Source organism: Xenopus tropicalis, chromosome 7 (genome assembly GCF_000004195.4).
Source record: "Xenopus tropicalis strain Nigerian chromosome 7, UCB_Xtro_10.0, whole genome shotgun sequence".
Classification (NCBI taxonomy): domain Eukaryota; kingdom Metazoa; phylum Chordata; class Amphibia; order Anura; family Pipidae; genus Xenopus; species Xenopus tropicalis.
The window spans coordinates 17,166,483-17,194,340 of NC_030683.2; the positions used below are offsets into that span (position 1 = coordinate 17,166,483).

A 27,858-nucleotide genomic window follows, 5' to 3' on the forward strand; every position below is an offset into this window, starting at 1 on the left:
TGGGGCCACATTATTTTATAACTCTGGCTGTAAGTACAAAGCCAGATTATTGCGGTAGATTAAACAGGGGGCAGCTTTTGTTGCCAGTTTGGCACCAATTAGGTCTGTTCTATAAAAGGAAACTTTAATATAACACTTTTCTCACCTTGTCAGTATAATACACACATCTGCCATTGCATGAACACCACACTCCTGATTTAGATTTTATCAGCTCCCGCCTGTACATTAGCAGGTCATTGTTTGGGCAGAATGAAAGGTAAAAAAGCATTAGAGAAAATCAGCAAAAAAACAAGCATATGATGTTATTTTTTCCTTCTTCACCTCACTTTCCGCCTCTGCTTTTGTTAAAGGAGAAGGAAAGGTAAAAATCTCTGGGGGGGGGGGGGGGGGGGGGGCATAGGTTAGGCAGACATTCGCTGGCAGCTACCCTGGGCTGGTGTGGTTTTGTCCCAACAGGAGCCCGGGGTAAAAGGTAAGCGATTACAGTCATTGGGGGGGTGCCTAACATTTTGGTAACCCCCAGTGACATAGCCTTTCCTTCTCCTTTAAGGTTTGCACACTTTGGGGGCCACTTATCAATACCTGGCAGATTTGCCCGTGGGCAGTAACCCATGGCAGCCAATCAAATCGTTGCATTCATTGTTCAAAAACAGGTTACTGTTTAATTACTACAGAGAAAAAGGACATTTGAATTATTTGCTTATAATGGAGTCTATGGGACACGGCCTTTCCGTAATTCGGAGCTTTCTAGATAACGGTATTTGCCCATTATCTGGTGAATATCCCAGCGCGCGAAATGCGCTGGTGTCAAATCTCAAACCTCTCTCAGATCTGCTTAGAACCAGAAATGTTGCCAGGTTTCCTTCTGTATCAGATTTCCTTGGACATAAAAATAATGTAGAAATCTAAAAGTATTTCCTCTAAACAATCTTTTTGTGCTACACTATAACAATCACAGACACCAGAATTCCATGGCTATATTTATCGATGTTGCACACAAGCTGATGATTAAAAAAAACGATCATGCTTCGTTAAAGTAAATAAATTGTGTTCGAGTTTCTACATGTAACGAGATATGAAGCATATTCGTTTTCAATATTCATTTGTAAGATTACTCGCAGTTCATTAAAATGATGGGTAGGTAATCTTACAAATGTCACTCGGGCCATAAATTCAGTAATAAACATGAAGCTAAGAACATTCGTCTGCAAAAAGAAAATAAGTATCACAAAGATTGAACTTCCTCCCTCCCCCTTTTTTTTTATTTGGAGCCTGATCTAATATGGAAGAGGTGGGGGTATTAAAGCTAAACCTAGTGCCCCTACTACTGCCCCCCTGAGATCACCGTAGCCTTGGATATCAGTCAACCAATCCCCTCCTAAAGGCATTAATAGAATCTGCTGGCACGGCATCACCAGGTAGGGTAGGGTATTCCACAACCTCACCATAAAGAGACTAAGGGGCACATTTACTACTAGAAGGGGTTTTTTTTCTGGCCTCAAAGCGCAATATGGTATCATTACGAAGTAACCACGATAATTTCTGTAGTTCTAAAATGTCTCGACAATGCTTTTATCATTCGTACAAAAATATCACAATTGCGTTCCGAAAGTCACAAAATATTTGTGCCGAAAAGTGTGTTAACGCCACGAAAACCTGAAGCCTTCCGTTGCTGGCTTTGGAAGCCTTCCATAGGACTCAATGGCACTCGACAGATCATACCTGGCGCAAAGATAGTCCCGATGAAAGTGTAACCAAAGCGTTAACAAATTCCAAAATGTTCGTATTCGATTACAATTTTTTTTCATGGAAATTTACCAAAAACCCATGGAATTTTAACAAAATTTTGCACATACGTTCCAAAATGTTCTATAATTTAGAAAAAATAGGAATTTATCTCAAAATTGTTTAGTAAATTGGCCCCTTAGGGTAAAGACACACGGAGCTACTTAGTAGCAGCTACTTTTCATGGCTACTAAACTCCAGAAAACCCCTTGCCATAGACAGTACTGAGAATTGCCTCTGCTAAATTACACATAGAGACAATGAAGGTTGAAGACACACAGACCTACCAGTAGCAGCTACTTTTTCAGGACTCCTAAATGCCAGAAAATACCCTGCCATAGACAATACTGAGAATTGCCTCTGCTAAATTACACAAAGGGGCCCTTTCATTAAACCACAATTTTTTTGTGGTTAAAATCGTGATTGCAAAAAATTCAGAGTAACCACAATAATTTCTGATGTTCGAAAATGTCACGAAAATTATTTTCTCGGTCGTACGAAAATATCGTGGTTGCGTTCCGAAAGTCACACATTTTTTCGATTCTGAACGATTGTAAACGGCGCAAGAACATTTCTGGGTTTGAAACCTTCAGTGCATGATCTTGGAAGCCTTCCATAGGACTCAATTGCACTCTACAGCTCCAAGCTGGACAAAAGATAGTCACGATACCAAAGCTGGAATGAATAATGAAATGGTCGTAGTCTTTGCAAAAAATATGACTTTTTCGTGGAAGTTAACGAAAAGTCGTGGAATTTTAACAAAATGAATGTGGACATTATGAAAAGTTCTATAAGTTAGAAAAAATCTGTTTTTTTTCTCAAAAAAAAAAAGTTTAATGAATGGGCCCCATAGAGACAATGGAGGGTGAAGACACACTGAGCTACTAGTAGCAGCTACTTTTTCAGGAGTACTAAATGCCAGAAAATCCCCTGCCATAGATAATACTGAGAATTGCCTCTGCTAAAACACACTACAGTAGAGACAATTATCAGTAAATGATCAGCATTGTCTATTTTAGTAGCCGTGACAAGTAGCTGCTACTAGTAGCTCTGTGTGTCTTCATCCTTGCAAGGAAATGAATATTATGGGAGACTTATTTATCAAAATTTCTATTTGTGTAATTTTTGGGGGGTTTTCCTGCTGGAAAATAAATGTGAATGCTACTTTATTTATTAAAAAATCTGAATTAAAAAATGATAGAATAAAACCATCAAAAAACTCAAATACCTTCAAATTTAGCGATGAGCAAATTTTGTTTGTCAGGCATAGATTCATGGCACAGTTTTTCACAAAAATTCCCAGAAAAAAACGCTGCCAAAAAATAAAAAATCCCCCTTACTTCAATGCATTTGGAGTGAGAAAAAAGTTGGACATAAAACAAATTGCACACACGAAAAAATGTCTATTGACTAATACATTTTGTGAATTTTTCACAATTTTGCGTGAATTTTTGCATAGTTTTTAATGGGTTGCAAAGCTCGAGAAAACTTCTGCCTAGGACAGCTCCCACTGACTTCTACATGACTTTGCATGCTTCTAGATGCCAATGTTTTAATACATATAGAAAATGATATTTTTTTTTAACCAATATTTAAATTCATGATTTTTAGCCCAAAAAAACCAAAGGGGTATATTTCTATGCATATAATTGCTCTATGCTTCCATAGATCTCTTACAAGAATTCAGCATAGTGGACATTTTTTAATTCTCTATATTGCAAAAATGAAATCACAAGTCACAAGATGGCTAAGGCAATACATTAAATAAGGAAAAAGAGGTGATATTCAGTTTATTATGTACTTGAATATAAAAAATAAGAAAAAAAGGCATACTGTAATAAAGTGCCAATATAGTCCATGGCCGAGTCTTCCCCCAGCCTGACACCTCTCCTCTATGCTCTGCAACAACTCTCTCTCCCACCAACCACTCCCCTTTGGGCAGTTCTTTTTTTTCTCACCAATCAACACTCACTGCTGCTGTTGATCTAATGTGCAAGGCCAGAGTTAGAGGCAGCAGCAGACGCATATGTGCACAAAGCCTTCATTCAGCGTAAATTTCATTAACAATGCAGGCTTACACAGGCAGAACTTCCTTTGATAAAAAGTTCTGCTTTGATTAAGCATTGTGATGGTTTAGCTGAGCTCAAGAGAGGAGGTTAGGAGAAAAAATAGGAGCAGACAGCAAGAGCAACGTTTCTATGGGAACTAGGGATGCACCGAATCCAGGATTCGGTTTGGGATTTGGCCAGGATTCGGCCTTTTTCGGCAGGGTTCGGATTCGGGTGAATCTACGGTCCTGGCCAAACCGAATCCAAATCCTAATTAGCACATGGTAATTAGGATTTGGAAGGGTTAAATGTCACCACGTGAACACAAAAGTGGAAAGTTTTTGCCGCGTTGTGTGTGCACGCTGACATTTACCCCATCCAAATCCGAAATAACATATGCTAACTCAGATTCAGTTCAGTATTCGTCCAAATACGGAAAACTGGGTTCGGTGCATCCCCAGTGGGAACCAGCAATGCCATGTCTTCATTGGCTGCTAGAATGGTGGGTGTGTTTAGTAATCTGAGCTGGGAAGAACTGAGCATGCCCAGGAGCCAACAGCCAAAGTCAATTCCTAAGGTAGTGGGCGGAGTGGGTAATTAAATGGATGCTGCAGCCTTACTATTAACCTTTGAACAACCAGAGTGGCGGGTATTGAAAGATTTTAAAGTGGTTGTTTGGTGGTTACATTTTTGTGTGTGGGTTTACATGTTGTTTAAATTTGGTGCATACTTTGCCCCAATAATGATTAGTACCAGTGCCACAATGGCTTTGTTGTTCCACGGCCCTCCCACTGCATTCTGACTTTCCACGCTTGCCTTTGTTTGCTCCCATATCAGATTTTCCCCCGACATAAAAGTATCGCAGGCAGCTGAAAGCGTTTTCTGCAAAGCATCAGCCACAAACCCTGTAACATTTACCGAGCCCAGAATTCAATTACTGTACTTATTGATGTTGTACACACGCTGATGGATATAAAAGCGATCATGCTTCGTTAAACAAAGTAAATAAATTGCGTTAGAGGTTCCACATGTAAAGCGATACGGAGCCCATTCCTATCCAATACTCATTTTTAAGATTGCTCGCAGTTCATTAAAATGATGGGTAGGTAATCTTATAAATGTCAATTGGGCCATAAATTTAGTCATAAACTTGTTTGGAGTTGAAACATTCATCTGTAAAAAGGAAATAAGCATCACAAAGACTGAGCGATAAAGCTCCATATCCCGCATTCAGCCCAACAATGGAGCAATCCCAGCTTTATGGCTCAGCCCGCAGTCGTTCCCACTATAAGAACCAGTGCAGCTCCTGGGGCTGAGGGTGGGGGCGCCGCATCTCCGCCGTGCTAAGTGGATCCATCAACATTTAAGAGCGGAAATAAATTAAAACTCAGCCTTGAAATGAAACAATTAAAATAACTACCTATTTCTCCGTCTCACACCCTTTTCTTTTAATCCAATGTATCTGTTTTGTTTGTTTATTCACTTCATTTTCGCTACATTTAACTTTAATTGGCTCTGTAAATTACAGAACCTTTGTTTTGTCCTTGTCACAGTGTCCTAAGGCTATGGGCTTTTTTTTCTCTCTGATTGCCTACTGGAACTCTGCAGCATGTGTTTCTGGCTTTTAAAGAGGCGGTGGGGGCAGTAGATGTACCCTGTACTGTATAGGGAACACTGCTACACTTAGGGGCCCATTTACTTACTCACGAACGGGCCGAATGCGTCCGACTTTTTCGCAGCTTTTGCGCCGAGTACGAAAGATTCTGATTCATTCGAGCTTCAGTATGGTGACTTTTCTTGGGCCAGGTTGGAGCTGCAGAGTGCCATTGAGCCCTATGGGAGACTTTCCTTGGGCCGGGTTGGAGCTGCAGAGTGCCATTGAGCCCTATGGGAGGCTTCCCTTGGGCCGGGTTGGAGCTGCAGAGTGCCATTGAGCCCTATGGGAGGCTTTCCTTGGGCCGGGTTGGAGCTGCAGAGTGCCATTGAGCCCTATGGGAGACTTTCCTTGGGCCGGGTTGGAGCTGCAGAGTGCCATTGAGCCCTATGGGAGACTTTCCTTGGGCCGGGTTGGAGCTGCAGAGTGCCATTGAGCCCTATGGGAGGCTTTCCTTGGGCCGGGTTGGAGCTGCAGAGTGCCATTGAGCCCTATGGGAGACTTTCCTTGGGCCGGGTTGGAGCTGCAGAGTGCCATTGAGCCCTATGGGAGACTTTCCTTGGGCCGGGTTGGAGCTGCAGAGTGCCATTGAGCCCTATGGGAGACTTTCCTTGGGCCGGGTTGGAGCTGCAGAGTGCCATTGAGCCCTATGGGAGACTTTCCTTGGGCCGGGTTGGAGCTGCAGGGTGCCATTGAGTCCTATGGGAGGCTTCCAAAATCATGCTAAGTCTGAAAGTTTCGCCCGCCGCTTACGAGCGCTCAATACGAAAAAGTCGCGACAAGATACGAGCGCATCATAATGGCTACGAAAAACTCGCGTTTTTTCGCACAAATCGTATTGGTAACGAAAAAGTCGCGACAATTTCCGCAAAGTCGTAAAGGCGCCGAAAATTCACAAAAAATACGAAAAAGTCGCAAAATGTTCGTTTTCCAATCAGAATTTTCCCAATTCGGATTCGAATTCGTGTCTTAGTAAATGTGCCCCTTAGTTGCTGAGAATTCACTTAAAGCAGATGCTTCTGGGCTTATTTATACATTTTCATGAATTTGTTTGCTTTTATAAATGGAATAAACTCGCATATTGAATAATCTCTTATTTATTAATAAGGAAAATTCATTTCAATAAAAAATTAGAATAACCCTAATTTTTTGAGTTCATGAGTAGTGATGATCGAATCTGTCCCGTTTTGCTTCGCCATAAAATTTGTCGCACAATTTTTTTTGTTGCCCACATCTTTTTTTGGTCAGCAGCGTCTTTTTTTTTTTTTTTGTCGGCTGTGCCCTTTTTTTACATGAACGTGCCCAATTTTTTCCGCGGCAAACTTTTATGGAAGTTTCGCAAACAAATAGCCAATGGCTAAATGCGCAATTTCACTGTGAATCCATGCCTGGTGAAAATATTTATATATAATATATTTATGAGCTCTAAAAACTTGAAAAATTAGAGTTTGAGAATATCGCCCATGACAACTCCCATTAGCTTCTTTAGAAAGTCGCAAGCTTTTAGACGGCACATTTTTAAATTCGAGTTTTCAGGTTTTTTTGCACTTAATTAAATAACAGGCATTCGAGTTTTCAAGCCATAACTCGAATTAGAGTTTTTTAAGTGCAAAAAAAACGAGGAAAAAAAAATAAATTGTTAATGTTGCTAAATCACCCCTTTACCTTTTCATGAAAATCTTCACTATGTTATAGGCCAGTGATCCCCAACCAGTGGTTCATGAGTAACATGTTGCTCCCCAACCCCTTGGATGTTGCTCCCAGGGGCCTCCAAGCAGGTGCTTATTTTTTAATTTCTGGCTTGGAGGCAAGTGTTGGTTGCATAAAACCCAGTGTAAAGCCAAACAGAGCCTCCTATAGGCTGCCGGGCCACATAGGGGCTACCAAATAGCCAATTATAACTCCTATATTGGCACCTCCAGGAACCTTCTCCATGCTTGTGTTGCTCCCCAACCCCTTTTCCATTTGAATGTGGCTCACGGGTATAAAAGGTTGGGGTTCTCTGTTATAGATGTTATAGATGAACCTGTTTTACCCACCATACCATTTAGCCTACATATTCTGGCTCTTTCTGACCTGCAACTTACCTACTGTCTATTTCAGGCCCATTTAGGGTTGCCACCTTGCCGGAATTACACCAGCCATGGGGCTGATATTGCAAAGTTACAGGCTATGTACTTGGCGGTAAATTTGTAATAACAAGGAAATCCTCAAATGCTCCACTTTTCCCCATTCATAGCTAGAATACTTAACTCACACATATCACAAATCCACAATCGTTGGCTCCATTACGCCCCTTCATGTCATAACTCCGCCACTGTGACATCACAGGCCCGCCCATTTATGTCACAACCTTGCCCCTCTCAATTCCCCGCCACGGCTGGTATTGTTTCAGAAAAAAAGTGGCAACCCTAGGCCCTCTAGTATTAATCTTTCATTTTGACATCAACTGCTTCCTGTTTGCTAGCCCCTAGCAACCACTTAGGAGTTTCCAAGCATTAGAGTGACAGGGCAGAACAGTTTAGGGATTCAAAAACAAAAAAAAATAAAATAAAAAAGGAAGCCCATTGGTAAATTGTAGTAGAATACTGCTGCTTTTAATATGGGCCAAGTTGGGCTCTCCCTTTAATACTACAACATAAAGAACGATAACCTTGAGTCCATCTGTAGATGACTTGTAAATATTGAAGAAATTTTAACAAAGCAGCTTATGACTTCCCCATAGTATCTTTATTGCAGAAAATCCAGCCTTCCTCAGGTGAATATATAAGTGAACATATAGGTGATCATAGCAAACATTTAAATCCCTGTTAACATTTACTGGCTCTACAGCTTGGCTGGGTACGTAGGTATCCATACATAAAGAGAGTATTGCCATCTAGTGGCTGACTCCAAAATGGCACCAATGTAAATTATGAGATTTTACAATATATTAAGTACAGGTATAGGACCCGTTATCCAGAATGCTCGGGACCAAGGGTATTCCGAGTCTTTCTGTAATTTGGATCTTCATGACAAACCAATAAAACATTAATTAAATCCAATAGGACTGTTTTGCATCCAACAAGGAATTTATTATCTTAGTTGGGATCAAGTACAGGTACTGTTTTATTATTACAGAGAAAAGGGAATCATTTAATCATTAAATAAACCCAATAGGGCTGTTCTGCCCCCAATAAGGGGTAATTATATCTTAGTTGGGATCAAGTACAGGTACTGTTTTATTATTACAGAGAAAAGGGAATCATTTAACCATGAAATAAACCCAATAGGGCTGTTCTGCCCCCAATAAGGGGTAATTATATCTTAGTTGGGATCAAGTACAGGTACTGTTTTATTATTACAGAGAAAAGGGAATCATTTAACCATTAAATAAACCCAATAGGGCTGTTCTGCCCCCAATAAGGGGTAATTATATCTTAGTTGGGATCAAGTACAGGTACTGTTTTATTATTACAGAGAAAAGGGAATCATTTAACCATGAAATAAACCCAATAGGGCTGTTCTTCCCCCAATAAGGGGTAATTATATCTTAGTTGGGATCAAGTACAAGGTACAGTTTTATTTTTACAGAGAAAAATCTGAATTACTTGATTTAAATGGAGTCTATGGGAGACAGGCTTTCCATAATTCGAAGCTTTCTAGATAATGGGTTTCTGGATAAGGGATCCCATACCTGTACATGTAAGTTCTAGGGATGGACCAAATCCAGGATTCAGTTTGGGATTTGGCCAAGATTAGATCTTTTTCAGTAGTCACGTGATTTTAAGGATTCAAATTCAGCTGAATTCATGCTTCTGGACAAACTGAATCTGAATCCTTAAAATCACGTGACTTTTTATCACATAAACACATAATTTAATTTATTTTTTCACCACGCGTGAAACTGTCTTTGTTGTTTGGCCCTTCCTTGCCATAATTTGCATATGCAAATTGAAATTTGGTTCGGTAATTGGCCAAATCTTTTGTAAAGGATTCGGGATTTGCCTGGATCCTAAAATAGTGGATTCCTAATACATTCCCTTTTGCCCAAGTTACATATTGCATAATCCAGGGGTTCCCAACCTTTCTTACTCGTGAGCCACAGTCAAATATAAAAAGACTTGGAGAGCAACACAAGCACCATAAAAGTTCATGGAGGAGCCAAATAAGGGCTGTGATTGGCTATTAGGGGCCTCTATGCACCCTATCAGCTTACAGGGGGCTTTATTTGGTAGGAAATCTTGTTTTTATTCAACCAAAACTTGCCCCCAAGTCAGGAATTCAAAAATAACTCCCTGGTTTGGGGGCACAGGGAGCAACACCCAAGGGGTTGGGGAGCAACATGTTACCCCTGAGACACTGGTTGGGGATCACCGGTGTAGCCCATCATTAACTCAATAAGACAGTGCATATATGTATATTGATGGTAGCCATTTGTATGAATTGTATATTCATAATGCTATTATGGTGATCATCTGTAACAAAAGAAGTCAGGTTATGAGAAAACACGTGAAGCTCATTGCGTCATTCATCCCAAAAGGTCCCAAGTTATTCCTGCTATCCATTGTGTCTCACATTGTAAGTGTTTTCTATCTCCACAGTAAGTGTTTTTTTATTATAAGGATCAGATGGTGTGTTATTCTAATTTTTATTCGCCCTCATGTTTGCCCTATATGCCTCACTTTTAGTAAATAAAAACAAAAGTTCTCACAATGATATTCTAAAGAAGCTGTGATCTTCTGCTCACCAGCTTGAGATTTAATGGCAAATGGCAATCAAACATTTGGCCAACCCTCTACTGTATTATCATTATACATTTCAAATAAACCCTAATTATAAATAGCATATATATTCTCTTTAAAGGAAAAGGAAAAAAATCAATATTTTGTAAGAAATCTTTTTCAGTCTAGTCTCCGAGTGAATATTGTAAAGTATGTAGCTGAAATATTGATACCTTTTGCCATTAATCATCATTTTGAGATACAAACATCTCAAACGTATTTCCTTATATAATAAAACACACATCAAATCATAATAACTGATGTAAGGAAATGTTTAACCAAATCTCCTGGATGCTGTCATCGGAGCTGCGCAGATTTCCCTTGTGTGCGCTATAAAGTAATTGTTTATGAGATTGTTGGAGTGATTGGCGCATCCGGCTGTACTTGCACTCATCGCTTATCGCTTTATTTATTGCAGGAAAATGGAAGAGTTCCTTCATTTTAAAGAGCTACAAACAAATCTAAAGGAAGCCATTTTGCTTGATTATTACGTGGATGGTTTCTGTTGGGGGAAAGAGATGAGCTTTACCCCTGAGCAACTTGTGGATTTTATGGGATTGTTGTATTTATTGCTGGATAATTTAGAGAGTAAGTACAGTCATTTTCTTGCAGTGTTTGCTTTCTTTAGACCAGTGATTCCCCAACCAGTAGCTCCTGATGTTGCTCCCCAACCCCTTGGATGTTGCTCTCAGTGCCCCCAAAGCAGGGGCTTATTTTTGAATTTGTGGCTTGGGGACAAGTTTTGGTTGCATACAAACCAAGTATAATGCCAAACAGAGGATTCTGTAGGCTGCCAGTCCATATAGGGGCTATTAAGTAGCCAATAATAACTCTTCTTGGCACCCCCAGGAACCTTTTTCATACTTGTTTTTCTCCACAATACTTTTTCCATTTAATTGTGGCTCACGGGTTGGGGATCCCTGCTTTAGGGGTATAGGGGGTGATTTATCAATTTTCAAATTTTCTCCTTGATTCAAATTTGTTTGCGCTAAAACTTCCAAAATTGGAAATATCGTTCAAAAACTTGAATGTTTGATATGCAAAAAAATCCGAGAGTTTTTCAAGTTTTTTTGAGTTTGTAAACTCAAATATTTTTATTCAATCAAGTTTCTCATTATTGTCAGATTTTGTAATAAACAAGTTTTTTTCTAAAATGGGAGTTTAATCAAAGTAAAAAAAGAAACTCTCAAATTCAAAAACTGGAACATTGATAAATAAGCCAAATAGTGTTATTTCCAGACAAAAGATTTTTTAAACATTTTATGTTAAAGGAGAAGGAAAGGTAAAAGCTAAGTAAGCTTTATCAGAAAGGTCTATGTAAATACAGCCATAAGCACTCACAGAAACGCTGCACTGACTCCTCTATCAAAAGAAACACAGGATTTCTTGTCTCCTTTTTTGGGAACATGTTCTTCCATATCAGACTTCCTCTCTTTTAGGGCTCCTTCAGGTTTGGGGCTTGAGTCTGCTTAGTTCTTTTTCCCCCTCCCTTATCCTGCTCCCTCCCATAAGAATGCATAAGAATTCACTTCCCCCTGCAGCAGGAAGCTAGGAGACCAAGCTAAAATGGCAGCTGCTATCAGAGGGAGCTTCTAGGGCTGTTTACTCAGGTATGGTAAAGCTTTCTGCCGAATAGATATAGCGTTCTAGGTGGCACTAATGTGGCAAATCTATCGGCAGTAAAATGCCAAAATGACTTTCCTTTTTCTTTAAATTATTTGTATGTCACAGTTTCATTTGTCCTAAGAAGCAGGGTCCTAATTTCTATTAAATTTCATACCAACTGATGGCTTACTAACAGGATCGTCTACAATTGAATCGAGTTTGCACAATTTTTAATGTCCAAAATAAATTTACTTTTAAACTTTACTAATATTTACATTCATCATGGACCCCTGTGATGATGGTTTAAACCTCACACCAGTTGGTATTGGTAACCCCTTTACATTCTCATTTACAGAGCTGCGCTCATTCATGCGTATCCCTTCCACAGTTTATTAGGTAACAGTGACAGACTTATCAGCACCACCAGCTGGAAATGTTATTTCTAATGAATGAATTTTACGTTTCAGCCAAAAAAATGTCTCTGGAAGAGCACTTAAAGGACCTGGGGAGACTGCTGACTGGCATAGGGCAAAGTCATCCTGGCAAAAAGGGAATCCTTGCTTTGTTCAATGTGGACCAAGCCAAAGACATCATCAGCTATTTTCAAATGAGGTATGTTCATTAAATTCAGAAACTATGTGACATGTAATGCTTCAAATCGTTATTAGTTCTTTAAAAAGAACACTTACAATCATTTACACATTTACAATACTATTTCTATGAAGTCATAGACATATAGCAGTTGCAATTTACCATTTTTGTTTGTATGAGCAGTATCTTTAGCTAAATGATATCAACATTGTTTAATATAGAGGTAAAATAATATGTATTGGATGCATGAATGGGTTACATTAGCTGCTGACTTGCCACTCTAGACTCTAGAGTCAGCATCTTATTGACCCATGCATGGGGTAAAAATTATATCTGGCTGGGGATTGGCCAGATATCAGGCTGGTTAGAAAATCCAAGGCCATTGATCAGGTCCACTCACAATGGTGTACAGATATAGGATCCCTTATCCCTAGCTGGACCTATTAGGTTTATTTCATGTTTAAATGATTCCCCTTTTCTCTGTAATAATAAAACAGTACCTGTACTTGATCCCAACTAAGATATAATTACCCCTTATTGGGGGCAGAACAGACCTATTAGGTTTATTTCATGTTTAAATGATTCCCCTTTTCTCTGTAATAATAAAACAGTACCTGTACTTGATCCCAACTAAGATATAATTACCCCTTATTGGGGGCAGAACAGTCCTATTGGGTTTATTTAATGGTTAAATGATTCCCTTTTCTCTGTAATAATAAAACAGTACCTGTACTTGATCCCAACTAAGATATAATTACCCCTTATTGGGGGCAGAACAGCCCTATTGGGTTTATTTCATGGTTAAATGATTCCCTTTTCTCTGTAATAATAAAACAGTACCTGTACTTGATCCCAACTAAGATATAATTACCCCTTATTGGGGGCAGAACAGATAACACAGAATTATATCAAATATATCTGGCCCCTGTATACTTTTAATATGTGCATTGTTTTATGGCATTTTGTGTTTTTATCAACGCAAAAACAATATGGTTGATTGCACCCATAGCTTATCAGTGATTAATCAGTTATGTAGAATTTGGAAATAAAGTTTTATGCATAGAGGATCTTTTTCTTATGGAAACTATAGGGATGCACCAAATCCACTATTTAAGGATCAGGCCAAACCCTGAATCCTTTGCAAAAGATTTGGCTGAAAAATGAACAGAATCTGATTCCTAATTTGCACACAGTGAAAACTTTTCAACTTTCGTGTTTCTGTGACAAAAAGTCACATGATTTTAAGCATTCTGATTCAGTTTGGCCAGAGGCATGGATTCGCCCAATACAAATCCTGCTGAAAAAGGGTGAATCTTGGCCGAATCCCAAACGCAAGCAACTTTATGCAACTTTGGAAACCAAAGCAATGTGAAGGGCTTTCCACCAGTGGAATTGTTGCTGGTGGAAACCCTTTTTGGATTGGTTACATGCCTACGATAGCAGCAATCTATCACAGGTAATAGACTCCCTCTGTGGGTTCTTACCCTTAATGATTTTTTAGTAAATTTAAGGTATGGTGATCCAAATTATAGAAAGATCCCTTATCCATAATGCTCAGGACCTAGGATTTTCCCAGATAACAGGTCCCATGCCTGTACAAGGTTCATTCTTATTACAGAGAAAAGGGAAAGCATTAACAAATAAAAATTGTTTGCTCACAAATGTAAAGGAAAATGTAATTCCTCTGTTTTGGCACTCAATTCGTTGTTGCTCTCCTTCTATTATGTACCATTATATCCTGCATACAAAGTATTTTTGTAAAGTGACATTAATCTATAATTATTTACCATTTTTTGATATGAAATGCAATAAATAGGTTTCAAATTCCAAGTTTCTTATTTTTACTGGAGTGTGATACCCCGGCGTCCTTTTGTACTGGGTTTAAATATTAAATAAGCTATATTATCTTGTTATGTAAAGCTTTGTGTGTGAATTTTCATTAAAATCATGTATTATTATAACAAACAGAAATGTCTACAAATTACCTTTTCTTGCTCAAAAAACAAACAAAGCTGGTGTCATTTTACTTAGCAAATACACTTTACACAACTCAAGCTGCTTTAAACGTGCTTGGGACAAAAAACCCGCTATCAATCATTCTGTTAAACTGCTAGATGTTTTTGTTCTGTTGCCACAAACCATTTATGACTTCCGATCATTTTGGAATATGGACTTGGCAGAGAAACAATTCACTATCATGAGGTACTTTTCTACTTTATCAAATCTGGAGCACTAGACGCCAAACTTGATTAGCCTCATGGATGCGTGAGGAGTTCCATGCTCGTTCTACAGCAACACAACCATAGCAAATCATCACCGAAAAAAATTGAGTGAAAGTCTGACAAACCTGATTAGCTAAGTATATATTTATTTAATGGCAGCTTTAGATTCCTTGTGTAGCGGTCGTTCCCATACTGTGGGGCTACCTTGGGGTTCAGTCCAAAAGCTAGTTATGGCGAGTTGTGAAGTTGAATCAATTCGAATTTTTCAAAAATGATTTAGTTTTTCTCTGTAATAATAAAACAGTTCATTGTATTTGATCCCAACTAAGATATAATTACCCCTTATTGGGGGCAGAACAGCCCTATTGGGTTTATTTAATGGTTAAATGATTCCCTTTTCTCTGTAATAATAAAACAGTACCTGTACTTGATCCCAACTAAGATATAATTACCCCTTATTGGGGGCAGAACAGCCCTATTGGGTTTATTTAATGGTTAAATGATTCCCTTTTCTCTGTAATAATAAAACAGTACCTGTACTTGATCCCAACTAAGATATAATTACCCCTTATTGGGGGCAGAACAGCCCTATTGGGTTTATTTCATGGTTAAATGATTCCCTTTTCTCTGTAATAATAAAACAGTACCTGTACTTGATCCCAACTATGATATTATGAATCCTTATTGAAGGTAAACAGTCCTATTGGGTTTAATTAATGTTTACATGACTTTTAGTAGATGTAAGGTATGGTGATTCAAATTACAGAAAGATCCCTTATCTGCAAAACCCAGGTCCTGAGCATTCTGGATAACAGGTCCCATACCTGTACATGGTTGAATCACAGTAGCTAGACTGTTTAGGCATAGACCACCAAGACCATTCTGACTAATGAAAGAAGTGGTGAGAGCAGAGATGTTTATTTATATTATGAAGCACTAGATTCTTCACACGGAAAATGGGGAATATAATGGAGGAAATCTTCCTATCATTTTATATAAGCCTTTTTCTAAATGGCTTTTCATTTAAACTTAAATGTGGCACCACATTTCCCAACCTAGTTATCCTTATATATCAAAGAGTTTAATGAGGACGAAGAAGGCCACCAGAACAAGAATACTTAAACTAAGCTCAGTCCCACCTCAGTAGCATAGAGGAAGCCCATTCAGAAGGCAAATCGAGTTGTGAGCACAGCTAGAGGTAAATAATTCTACAGAATATTGACCTAAATATTCCCATAAATTCAATATGAATAAGGTATATCATCTAATCACTGTGTTCTATTGACCTATTGATCTATTTAGGCACATGTGCTCAGCAGTTACTGTATGTTTAGGCAGTTCAAAAGAAGACTAGGTAAATATCTGTTTATGATGGGTAAACTCCACACCTACCACGATACATACTAAAATCTACCATTAGTACAGGCATTGGACCTGTTATCCAGAATGCTCGGGACCTGGGGTTTTACGGATAAGGGGATCTCCTACCTTAAGTCTACTGAAAAAAATATTTAATCAGTAATTAAACCCAATAGAATTGTTTTGGCTCCAATAAGGGGTAATTATATCTTAGTTGGGATCAAGTACAGGTACTGTTTTATTATTACAGAGAAAAGGGAATCATTTAACCATTAAATAAACCCAATAGGACTGTTCTGCCCCCAATAAGGGGTAATTATATCTTAGTTGGGATCAAGTACAGGTACTGTTTTATTATTACAGAGAAAAGGGAATCATTTAACCATTAAATAAACCCAATAGGACTGTTCTGCCCCAATAAGGGGTAATTATATCTTAGTTGGGATCAAGTACAGGTACTGTTTTATTATTACAGAGAAAAGGGAATCATTTAACCATTAAATAAACCCAATAGGACTGTTCTGCCCCCAATAAGGGGTAATTATATCTTAGTTGGGATCAAGTACAGGTACTGTTTTATTATTACAGAGAAAAGAGAATCATTTAACCATTAAATAAACCCAATAGGGCTGTTCTGCCCCCAATAAGGGGTAATTATATCTTAGTTGTCATCAAGTACAGGTACTGTTTTATTATTACAGAGAAAAAGGAAATAATTTTTAAAAATGTGAATGGAGTCTATGGGAGATGACCTTTCCGTAATTCGGAACTTTCTGGATAATGGGTTTCTGGATAGGGGGTCCCATACCTGTATAGATATTGGTTTATATAGATTATATATGTGAGTATATATATAGTTGGTTAGAGTGTGTGTATAAATGTGCACTGGGGTTCACTTGTAAGGGTTGAACTTGATGGACCTTTGCCTTTTTTCAACACAATTTAACTGTGTAACTATTTATACTGAGATGTGTACACTGAGTACATGGCTTTTAATTTATTCATGTTTTCTTCTGGTTAAACACTATGAAAACAACATAAATATATTACCAGAATATTTGTCTGGAGCCAATGAAATTACTTGCATGTTTTTGGCCATGGGAGGAAACCCACACAGACACAAGAGGAACATAAAGAATCCATGCAGACTGTGCCCTGGTCAGAACCTGACCCAGAACCACAGCACTGCCAATGTAATGCTTAAATAGCTTAAATGTTTGAGTATAATCAGTTTCATGGACTCATTCTTCCTTTGGCAGGAAAAGGATGTCCTACTTCTAACTTTCAACATACTATAGCATTTTATGATGCCATTGCTCAAATATTTCAGTATTTCTTGCCTACATTCACCAGTGGTTACAATAAATAGAAAGTCAATCCTTAATAAAGCATATACTATTGTCTGTTCTGTATAACTGTGTTTATTTTTCTGTTTAACTCATTAGTGTTTTAAACTCTGAGTACTCTGTGGTTTTAATTATATCATAAACAGGCATATTATATTAGTAAGCAGCAATAGAAATATACATTTTAAACCAATAATTGAAATCAGAAGTCTAACATTCCTTTCTACTATGTCTATATTCTATTTTATGTACATTAGAACAAAAATATGGGGCTAGGTCTCCTAAGGGACCCAAGGCAGGGAGGCCAATTAGGATAAGATTTTGGAGGAAGCTAAGGACCCAAGTTGGTCCGACAAAAGGAACATGAAGATAAAATGTCTGTATATCTCTAGTGCAAAATTTAACAATAATTTTATTTTCTTTGCAGTTTATTTCAACATTACAAGCTCTATGAATGTATGTTCAGCGTTCCAAGGGATGTGATGGTGCTAGGGGCAGAGGTATGTACGGGACTAACAGCGCCCTACTTGTTTGTTCATGTATAAGTGCAAAATACAGTATAATGCATTTCCCAGTTAACCATTGCTTATGTGTTGTTTCTTTTCCCCTTTCTATTCCCAAATCACAAATTAATCGGTCTGTTCATCCTGCAGTTCTTTCTTTAAACTACTAAGTAATTGGCATTTGATATAGATCATTTATGCCAGCTACCTCTAAATACTGAACTTTTGAACTGCAGCTTAGTGTATAAACAAGCAACCAGTTTAACTTGGCAAAATGCACAAATTTGTCATTAGAGTAGACAGATTTTTATAAATTCTTAGACTAGTGAGAGAGCTAGTTTACCTTCTCATATCATTTTACTTGGTGACAAAAGATATAGGAATATGGCACACTTTTTTCTAGTGAATTAAACTTATTGTTTGAGCTTCATTCCCAAGAAAAGAAAATGTATGAAGCATATACATATACAGACACATTTTCATTCAACCAAGACACAAGATAGGCCACAGCATTTCAGGTACACAGAAGTCCAAACAGTCCCCCAGAGACCAAAGGTGTCTAAAGGTGGCCATACACGGGAAGATTCGCTCGTTTGGCAAGGTCACCAAGCCAGCGGATCTTTTCCCATTTCAGTGATTGTGCCTCAGATCTGAACCAAGACACAAGATAGGCCACAGCATTTCAGGTGCACAGAAGTCCAAACAGTCCCCCAGAGAACAAAGGTGTCTAAAGGTGGCCATACATGGGAAGATTCACTCGTTTGGCGAGGTCACCAAGCCAGCGGATCTTCTCCCGATATGCCCACCTAAAGGTGGCAATATTGGGCTAATACGATCATTTCGCCCTGACATTTGCCAGCATGTACAGCCATTCCAGGCATGTTGTGCCTCGTGATGAATCAATTCTTGGAAGGCCAGGGCAGTGGTCTGCCACTGACCCTCCCTAGGTATGCCCTGATCTGCCCCAGCCTTGTCCCAATTCCCATGCTGCTGGACCCCAGTTGACCACCTGAATTGCCCTTATGGTAATCCAACACTGATGTGCCTTAAAGGTACATTCCCCTAACATGCTTTCAATGGCTTCCATATAATGCTTCTCACACCAACAAAACTTTCAGTTAACTTTAGTTGTTTTTCATGGTGTAGAAAAAAATACCCACACCAATGTAGCTATGGAAATTTATTTTTAGGACATACAATAACTGTAAACTGGAGACATGGATCCTTGACTTGTACTCAGGATGGACTTAAGGTCCCCATACACGGGCTGATAGTAGCTGCCGATATCGGTCCCTTAGACTGATTCGGCAGCTAATGGGCCCGTGTATGGGTAGAAACGAGCAGCCTGGCCAACCGATATCTGGCCTGAAATTGGCCAGATCTCGATCGGCCAGGTTAGAAAATCCAGTCGGATCGGGGACCGCATCGGCTCGTTGATGTGGCCCCCGAACCGACTACCCCATGGCCGCAAATATAATCCGATCTGATTATTTTTTTTTAAGCCACTTGCTACTCGATATCGCCCACCCGTAGGTGGGGATATCGGGTGAAGATCCGCTCGCTTGGCGACATACATAGTGTATGGGGACCTTAAAGAGACACAATTACCATTTATCTAACCCTAAAACAAAAGGTTCCAAGATGTGTTTGGTAGTAGCATAATATTTACCCCGAGTATTTTCATTTGTTTCAGAATCTTTTTAGCACATAGGTCCTTCAAGTCTGGGGGCAGGAGGCAATGGAAAACACAGACTTCGTTACAGACTGCTAAATACAAAATAAGCTTGACACATATCATTAATCTGCCTTAGGTATTTCCTAATATTTGTCAGTTGAAGATTTAAAACAAGTATATAATTGATTATAGTTTCTCCTTACTGTATGAAAAATGATATGTATTCCTAAATGTTACAAAATGCTCGGTGGTACAATAGCTACTAAGCAAATAAATAACCTTTATAGCTTCAGATAAATTCCACAATATCATGTAATGATTTTTTGTGCTTGATACATTATAGCTTTAACGATGCCTTCTGAATGTGATATATTTTAGATGAATCATTTTACTTTCCATTATTTTTAAATCATTAGCATTGACTTTCAACTTTCTAGACGCGGCGCGGTTGTTAACATTCGCTCATTAACCTTCCAGGGAGATTATATGTGTCATAATGCAGAAGTAATGCAGTTACCTGAGACTGAATACTATTTGTAAACATGGCAACCATTCCAAAAGCTAAATCTGGCTTCTTACGGTTTATTGCGTTGGCTTACCACCTTGGAAACATTGAGGCAAGCTGTGAAATGTGTTTGGGCACATCTCCACTTTGAAAAGCTGGATTTATTGAAGCTTTTCTCCAGTGAGGGGAAAAAAAATGTTCTTGCTTCACAAGAATATTTTACAATGAAAATAATGAGATTACTTAGCTTAACAAACAGTGTTTCTTAACTACTGTAAAACTAGATGTTACTGCTCTCTGGCGATAATTAATACTATAAAACAGAGAAAAGAACATAATGGCTGTGATAAAATTCTTCATTAGAGACCTTTAAATATCGCTCTGTTATGGTCCAACGGCAAAAAAAACATAACCTTTGGAGACTTGGACTAAAGCAATATAACGGGCTTGGAAATAAAGTGTAGCATTTACTCATCAGTTTCTGCTATGGAAAACATTAAAAAGGGTTGACTCATGGGTCCATTTGGAAGATGTTATGTTGCAGTGTATGAAGGAGAGTTTTATGGAAATCATACAAATCAAAAACTCTACAGATGAGAGGATATTGTTGATGTAGCGTTGCATGATGGAGCACTTATAATAATCTTTCCAGATATAAGAGCTGGGCTGCTTATTCCCAGGTTGCCAAAGGTTAGTATTTTTCCATTCCTGTTTCAAGTTTAACTTGTAGACTTTATTCAGTAACACTTCAAGGAAAACTATACCCCCAGAATGAATACTTCACCAACAGACAGTTTATATTATGTTAAGTGACCTATTAAAGAATCTGGCCAAACTGGAATATATAAATGAGTAAATATTGCCCTTTTATATCCTTTCCCTTGAGCCACCATTTAGTGATGGGCTGTGTGCTCCCTCAGAGATCAGCTGACAGGAAGTGATGCAGCTCTAACTGTTACAGGAAGTAGCGTGGGAGTAAAAGACAGAACTGGGAAAATTACCTTTTCATATTCTATATTACAAACAAAGTTAGGTATGAATAGGGGGTGTTACTGCTTATTTAATTAACATACAATATGGAAACCTGCTCCCTTTCATTTAGGTCAGCAGTTCTCAACCTGTGGGTTGGGACCCCTTTGGGGTCACCTTAATAACACATATTTCCGATGGTCTAAGAAATAATTTTATGGTTGGGGGTCACCACAATATGAGGAACTTTATTAAAGGGTCACGGCATTAGGAAGGTTGAGAACCACTGATTTAGGTTTTATTTCAGCAGTGTATTTTGAAAGATAGCAGAGTAAGCTATAATGACTTTATATCTTTATTATTATCTGTAATTAAATGGGAATGAAAGAACTTAATGTATTTGTAACGGCTCCCCACTTTTGCCCCAATGGTATCCTAGCCAAAGGGTGGGGGGGGGGGGTCTGCTAAAACGTACAGTTAGCATAAAAAGTTGGGTGTAGGAGGTTGGCCCAGTAGAAAGCAAAGTGTCCCTTTTTTTCTGGCAGAGAAGAATCATAGGAGCATAAAATGAGCATAAAAATCATGCATGATGGTTGGATGGGAACAATTGTGACTGTACAGTACATTCTCATTTTCTGTGTTCCCTCCCATCTGATTTGAACTCAGGGAGCGAAGAGCTCAGAAAAACTTTTCATAAAGTGTGGACCTTCAGTCTAATGCTTTGTCTATTACCTGCCACATGGTTGGTTCCCTCAGTGGGCTCATGTATGATAATATTATTGTTGTATGTATAACCTGGCTTCCTACTCATATCATGGTTTATGTGGTAGGGAATTATTTGGCCATCCCCTCAACAGATGAAGTCTCAGTATTGCTCTATGATAATAATTTTTTGGAACAACTGATTTGTAGTTTGATGCTTGATAAAACATTATCTCTGGCACCTCATACAATGTTAGTACTAATTATTATGCATAGATTTTGTTATTATGTAGATAACCAGGAGCCTATTACTGATCAGTTCATTTTTATTGGGAATGCAATAAATGGTGATGTTTTGTGTCCTCATTCAGCTTTTTTTTATAAATCTCTCTTTTGTATTTATTTATAAGATTTTATTTTTCATAATTTCATTACAAACAATTAAGATAACAAAAGAAAAGAAAAGAGAAAGGAAGGAAGACAAAGTGAGGCAAAGGCACTGAATAGGAAAGTACAGAGGAAGAAGTATTGCACATTTGTAGTTCCAGCCAGGTTCCCCATATGTGTTAGATATATGTTACCAAATTTTATGTAGGTCAGTTTTTGATTCGGAAGGGAATCATTTATACGTTTTTGCCAGAATTGTAGGGGAGGAGGATCTAAGGATTTCCAGTGCATTAGGATGGCCTTTTTGGCAAGCTTCCCACCCCAGAATCTTTGAATTGCGGGCAAGTCCAGAAGGCATGAAACATATTGCCTATCTCCTGTCTACACCTTGGACATTGATCGGATACATTATCATAGATTTTTGCCTGGTGATAGGGGGTCAAGTACGTTCTATTTGGAAATTTTTTCTTTATATAGCCATCCCTCATGGAGCTAGATCTGGGATCAGTTAAGGGCTACAGACCACCAGCTGTATCTGCAATATCTACGGAGGGGAGGGAAATGGTTGTTGCCCCACAGTGGGGTCCAAGGAGACCAAGCCTCAGAGAGCCACAAGCCATCTTCTGGGACTTCTGAAAGGCCTGTACAACTGGGCCTAGAAGGTGTGGTAGGACAGTAGGAGGAGATTCCTCAGTAAGGGAGTTTGGACAGGGCTTCGAAGGAGCCCACTGTAGCAGCTTCTAAGACCACTACCGGGTTGTCTATATTAGCGACCAGCCACCAGTGAGCATATACTATCTGGGCAGTGATAAAATTTAAAATTAGGTAGGGCTAGCTAGGTAGGGACTTGCAATACCTTAATGTTCAGGCATGGGTGCTCTTCTGCCCAAAAAAAAGCCCTGACTATTTAATCCATCCCATTGAGCCCGGGGAGTTATAGGGAAATTATGTAAAATGTATAGAAACTTGGGAAGGAAAATCATTTTCAAAATCTTAATTCTGCCAGTAAGGCACAGAGGTAGGTCTTGCCATATACAGACTTTGTTAGTCAGTGCCTGCACCACAGGGTTAAAGTTCGCTTGTTCATGTCTATCTGGATCCATATGAAGGATTATATTGGTATTTAAATGAGGACATAACCTGTAGTCATGATATACAGTCTGGTGTACTGGGGGGAGGGGATCAATAGGGAAAATAATCGATTTAGAGTGATTGATCTTAAGTCTGGAGTACTGACCAAATTCAGAGACCACCTTTAAGAGATTTTCTAAGGCCTGATATAGATTTGTCAAATACAACAGCATATCATTAACATAAACTGATATTTTTTAGTTGCAAACCCCCTATCCCTTTGCTTGCCCTAATACAAATAAGCAGAGGTTCAGTAACAAGGGCTAAAAGCTTTGGGGAGAGGGGACACCCTTGGTGGGTGCCTCTCTTCAAGGATATGCACTCAGTTAGCCTTAGCAAATATTCTGTTCCACTGCAATGAAGGAAATAGTCAGCCAGGATATAACATAAAACAAGGCAAAGTTATTATTATTATTAACATTTATTTATAAAGTGCCAACATATTCCACAGCGCTGTACAATAAGTTGTAACTGTTTAAGAGAATAGAATATTAAGTGCTAGCCCATTAAATACCTTATGAGCAGACCTGCCAGATTCACTTAAAATCTATAAATATCTGTCTTCTTCAGGTTCCACCTATTGAGTCATTATTATAATTCCAGCCTTCTCTAAATATCGAGATCCTATTTTTACAAGGCACTAAGTGACTGTTTGCACCCATGGTGTGATTTCAACATCTTGTGCTAAATTAAATTTAGTTGATAACTTTATGATGCCGAGTTTATATTTGTAGATTTTTATAATATACTTAAATATATTTATTTATACTTTTATATTACTCTCTACTTTAGGATTTTATGTTTGAGACACAAACACCTCAAATGGACAGTTTCACTGACATACAATGTAAAGACAAAATATATGAAAATCATATTCTGTGCTTAGTTTGGCAGAATTAGTTTTGTGGAAATGTATTTGTGTTTTAAAGCGCAAGTTATATAGTGTAGGTAAAGATAAACACACCTCTTGTTTGATTAGTAGAAATGTTAATTGATTAAAAAAATAATGATATGCCTTGCCAGACTCAAATGGTGTATCAAAACAATTCTCCCCCCCTTGCTGTGTGCCTGTCGTTGCTTTTATCCATTTAATAACATGTTGTTATAACAAGTACTTTCTTTCATTAAAGGGATTCTGTCAGAGAAAAATATTTTTTTTACAAAACACATTCATTATAAGAGCTCTTCCAGCAAAAATAAAATCTGTTTTTCAATAGAGACTAGATATATTCTTAGTTTCCTAGGTGCCCTCAGTCATGTGACCTGTGCTCTGGTCTCATTCATTCTTTACTGTGGCACTTCAAGTTGGAGTGATATCACCCCCCTCCCTTACCCCTCCAGGAGCCTATCAGCAGAACAAAGGGACTGTAATGCGATAACAGCTCTCTGACACCTGCATTGTTCTCATTCCCCACCTAGTGATAGATATGGGAATAGGACTCAGTAGTAAAAATACAAGTCCAGCTCATGACTCCTCCAGTTACATTGAGTAGAAGAAACAATAGCTTATCTGAAAGCAGTTCTGTTGTATAGTGCTGACTCAAATCTCAGACTCAGGCACAATGACCTGAGATGGCGCCTACACACCAACTTTACAGCTAAAAAAATACATTTATTGGTTTGAGAATAACAGTAGAATGTATTATTTACAGCGTACACTGTTTAATGAACTACAGATATGGGATCTGGAAACCCGTTATCTGGAAAGTTATGAATTTCCATAGTCTCCATTATAAGCAAATAATTCTATTTTTTTAAAATGATTTCCTTTTTCTCTATAATAATAAAACAGTACCTGTACTTGATCCCAACTAAGATATAATTACTCCTTATTGGGGGCAGAACAGCCCTATTGGGTTTATTTAATGGTTAAATGATTCCCTTTTCTCTGTAATAATAAAACAGTACCTGTACTTGATCCCAACTAAGATATAATTACCCCTTATTGGGGGCAGAACAGCCCTATTGGGTTTATTTCATGGTTAAATGATTCCCTTTTCTCTGTAATAATAAAACAGTACCTGTACTTGATCCCAACTAAGATATAATTACCCCTTATTGGGGCAGAACAGCCCTATTGGGTTTATTTAATGGTTAAATGATTCCCTTTTCTCTGTAATAATAAAACAGTATCTGTACTTGATCCCAACTAAGATATAATTACCCCTTATTGGGGGCAGAACAGCCCTATTGGGTTTATTTCATGGTTAAATGATTCCCTTTTCTCTGTAATAATAAAACAGTACGTGTACTTGATCCCAACTAAGATATAATTACCCCTTATTGGGGCAGAACAGCCCTATTGGGTTTATTTAATGGTTAAATGATTCCCTTTTCTCTGTAATAATAAAACAGTATCTGTACTTGATCCCAACTAAGATATAATTACCCCTTATTGGGGCAGAACAGCCCTATTGGGTTTAAAAAGTGTTTATAAAGACCTATTAGTTATGTCAATTCTGTTGTTTTAATGTATATATAATATTAATAGGACAAAAAGAAACCAGACAATAGGATATAATAATATTACAAAAGACTGATTTTTTGGTTTTGCATAAAGAATATTAATTCTTAAGAAAAATATGGAAAGTATCAGAGGAAATCCAAGCCACCAGGTGGCGCACAGTGAGAGATATTTCCCCTTCTCTGTGTTCTTTGTGAATGTTTTCTACAGCTGACACTAAAAATGTCATCTTACATGAGCAAAATTCTGCAGATTTTTTCCACTCTTCTGTCCTGTAAGTGGAATATATTGTAACCACAACAAAAACTCTGTCCAGCTAATTGTAGAAGTTTATGAGAGTCTTTTGTTTCTTTATATCCAGGCCCTGGGACTGTTTTAAATGAAACAAATATGCCTCAAAATAAATTTAGAAAGGTCTCGAGCCGGTGTTTAATTTCAGCTGGCCAATTTGATCTGTCGAGTTCTAACATATGAATTAAAACGTCAGTGAGCAGCTGCAGGGCAGAAATTCTTTGAAAGTTCTTATTTCTAAAGTGGCCATTATTTTGTTCTTGTTTTAAAGGAGAAAGAAAGTTAAAAACTAAGTAAGCTTTATCAGAAAGGTCTATGTCAATACAGCCATAAGCGCTCACAGAAACGCTGCACTGAGTCCTCTGTCAAAAGATTTGTTGTGTCTGTTTTCCTCTGCTAGAAACACGCAGCTCTCTGCTCTCTCCCCTCTCCTGCTCCCCCCTCCCTCAAGAATGCTAAGAACTCACTCCCCCCCTTAGGAATGTGGATCTGAGCCAATCAGCAGGAAGCTGACTCATAGGGCTACATTTATTAATCCACAAACGCTCCATGCGTATTTTCGGCGACTTTTTCATACCTTGCGCGACTTTTTCGTACTTTGCAACAAGATATGTGCGATAAAATCGTATTGTCGCGCCAAGTACGAAAGTTTCGGATTCATTCAAGCTTCGTTATCGTGACCTTCCTTGGGTCAGGTTGGAGCTGCAGAGTGCCATTGAGCCCTATGGGAGACTTTCCTTGGGCCGGGTTGGAGCTGCAGAGTGCCATTGAGCCCTATGGGAGACTTTCCTTGGGCCGGGTTGGAGCTGCAGAGTGCCATTGAGCCCTATGGGAGACTTTCCTTGGGCCGGGTTGGAGCTGCAGAGTGCCATTGAGCCCTATGGGAGACTTTCCTTGGGCCGGGTTGGAGCTGCAGAGTGCCATTGAGCCCTATGGGAGGCTTTCCTTGGGCCGGGTTGGAGCTGCAGAGTGCCATTGAGCCCTATGGGAGACTTTCCGTCGGCCAGGTTGGAGCTGCAGAGTGCCATTGAGCCCTATGGGAGGCTTTCCTTGGGCCGGGTTGGAGCTGCAGAGTGCCATTGAGCCCTATGGGAGACTTTCCTTGGGCCGGGTTGGAGCTGCAGAGTGCCATTGAGCCCTATGGGAGGCTTCCCTTGGGCCGGGTTGGAGCTGCAGAGTGCCATTGAGCCCTATGGGAGACTTTCCTTGGGCCGGGTTGGAGCTGCAGAGTGCCATTGAGCCCTATGGGAGACTTTCCTTGGGCCGGGTTGGAGCTGCAGAGTGCCATTGAGCCCTATGGGAGCCTTTCCTTGGGCCGGGTTGGAGCTGCAGAGTGCCATTGAGCCCTATGGGAGGCTTTCCTTGGGCCGGGTTGGAGCTGCAGAGTGCCATTGAGTCCTATGGGAGGCTTTCCTTGGGCCGGGTTGGAGCTGCAGAGTGCCATTGAGCCCTATGGGAGACTTTCCTTGGGCCGGGTTGGAGCTGCAGAGTGCCATTGAGCCCTATGGGAGCCTTTCCTTGGGCCAGGTTGGAGCTGCAGAGAGCCATTGAGCCCTATGGGAGACTTTCCTTGGGCCGGGTTGGAGCTGCAGAGTGCCATTGAGCCGTATGGGAGCCTTTCCTTGGGCCGGGTTGGAGCTGCAGAGTGCCATTGAGCCCTATGGGAGACTTTCCTTGGGCCGGGTTGGAGCTGCAGAGTGCCATTGAGCCCTATGGGAGACTTTCCTTGGGCCGGATTGGAGCTGCAGAGTGCCATTGAGCCCTATGGGAGACTTTCCTTGGGCCGGGTTGGAGCTGCAGAGTGCCATTGAGCCCTATGGGAGACTTTCCTTGGGCCGGATTGGAGCTGCAGAGTGCC

At 39.3% G+C, this 27,858-nt stretch overlaps 1 protein-coding gene across 2 annotated transcripts in view; it reads left to right on the forward strand.

Moving 5' to 3' along the window:
* cabcoco1 (ciliary associated calcium binding coiled-coil 1) overlaps nt 1-27,858 on the forward strand; it is an 88,296-nt gene that overhangs the window by 12,512 nt on the left and 47,926 nt on the right. Inside the window, exons 3-5 of one of the 2 annotated variants that reach the window (XM_002939544.5) lie at nt 10,669-10,838; nt 12,323-12,467; nt 17,801-17,873. In XM_002939544.5, the coding sequence (XP_002939590.3) occupies nt 10,669-10,838; nt 12,323-12,467; nt 17,801-17,873 (388 nt within the window). The remainder of the gene's footprint in view (nt 1-10,668; nt 10,839-12,322; nt 12,468-17,800; nt 17,874-27,858) is intronic. The other variant, XM_031906397.1, reaches the window with a different exon arrangement.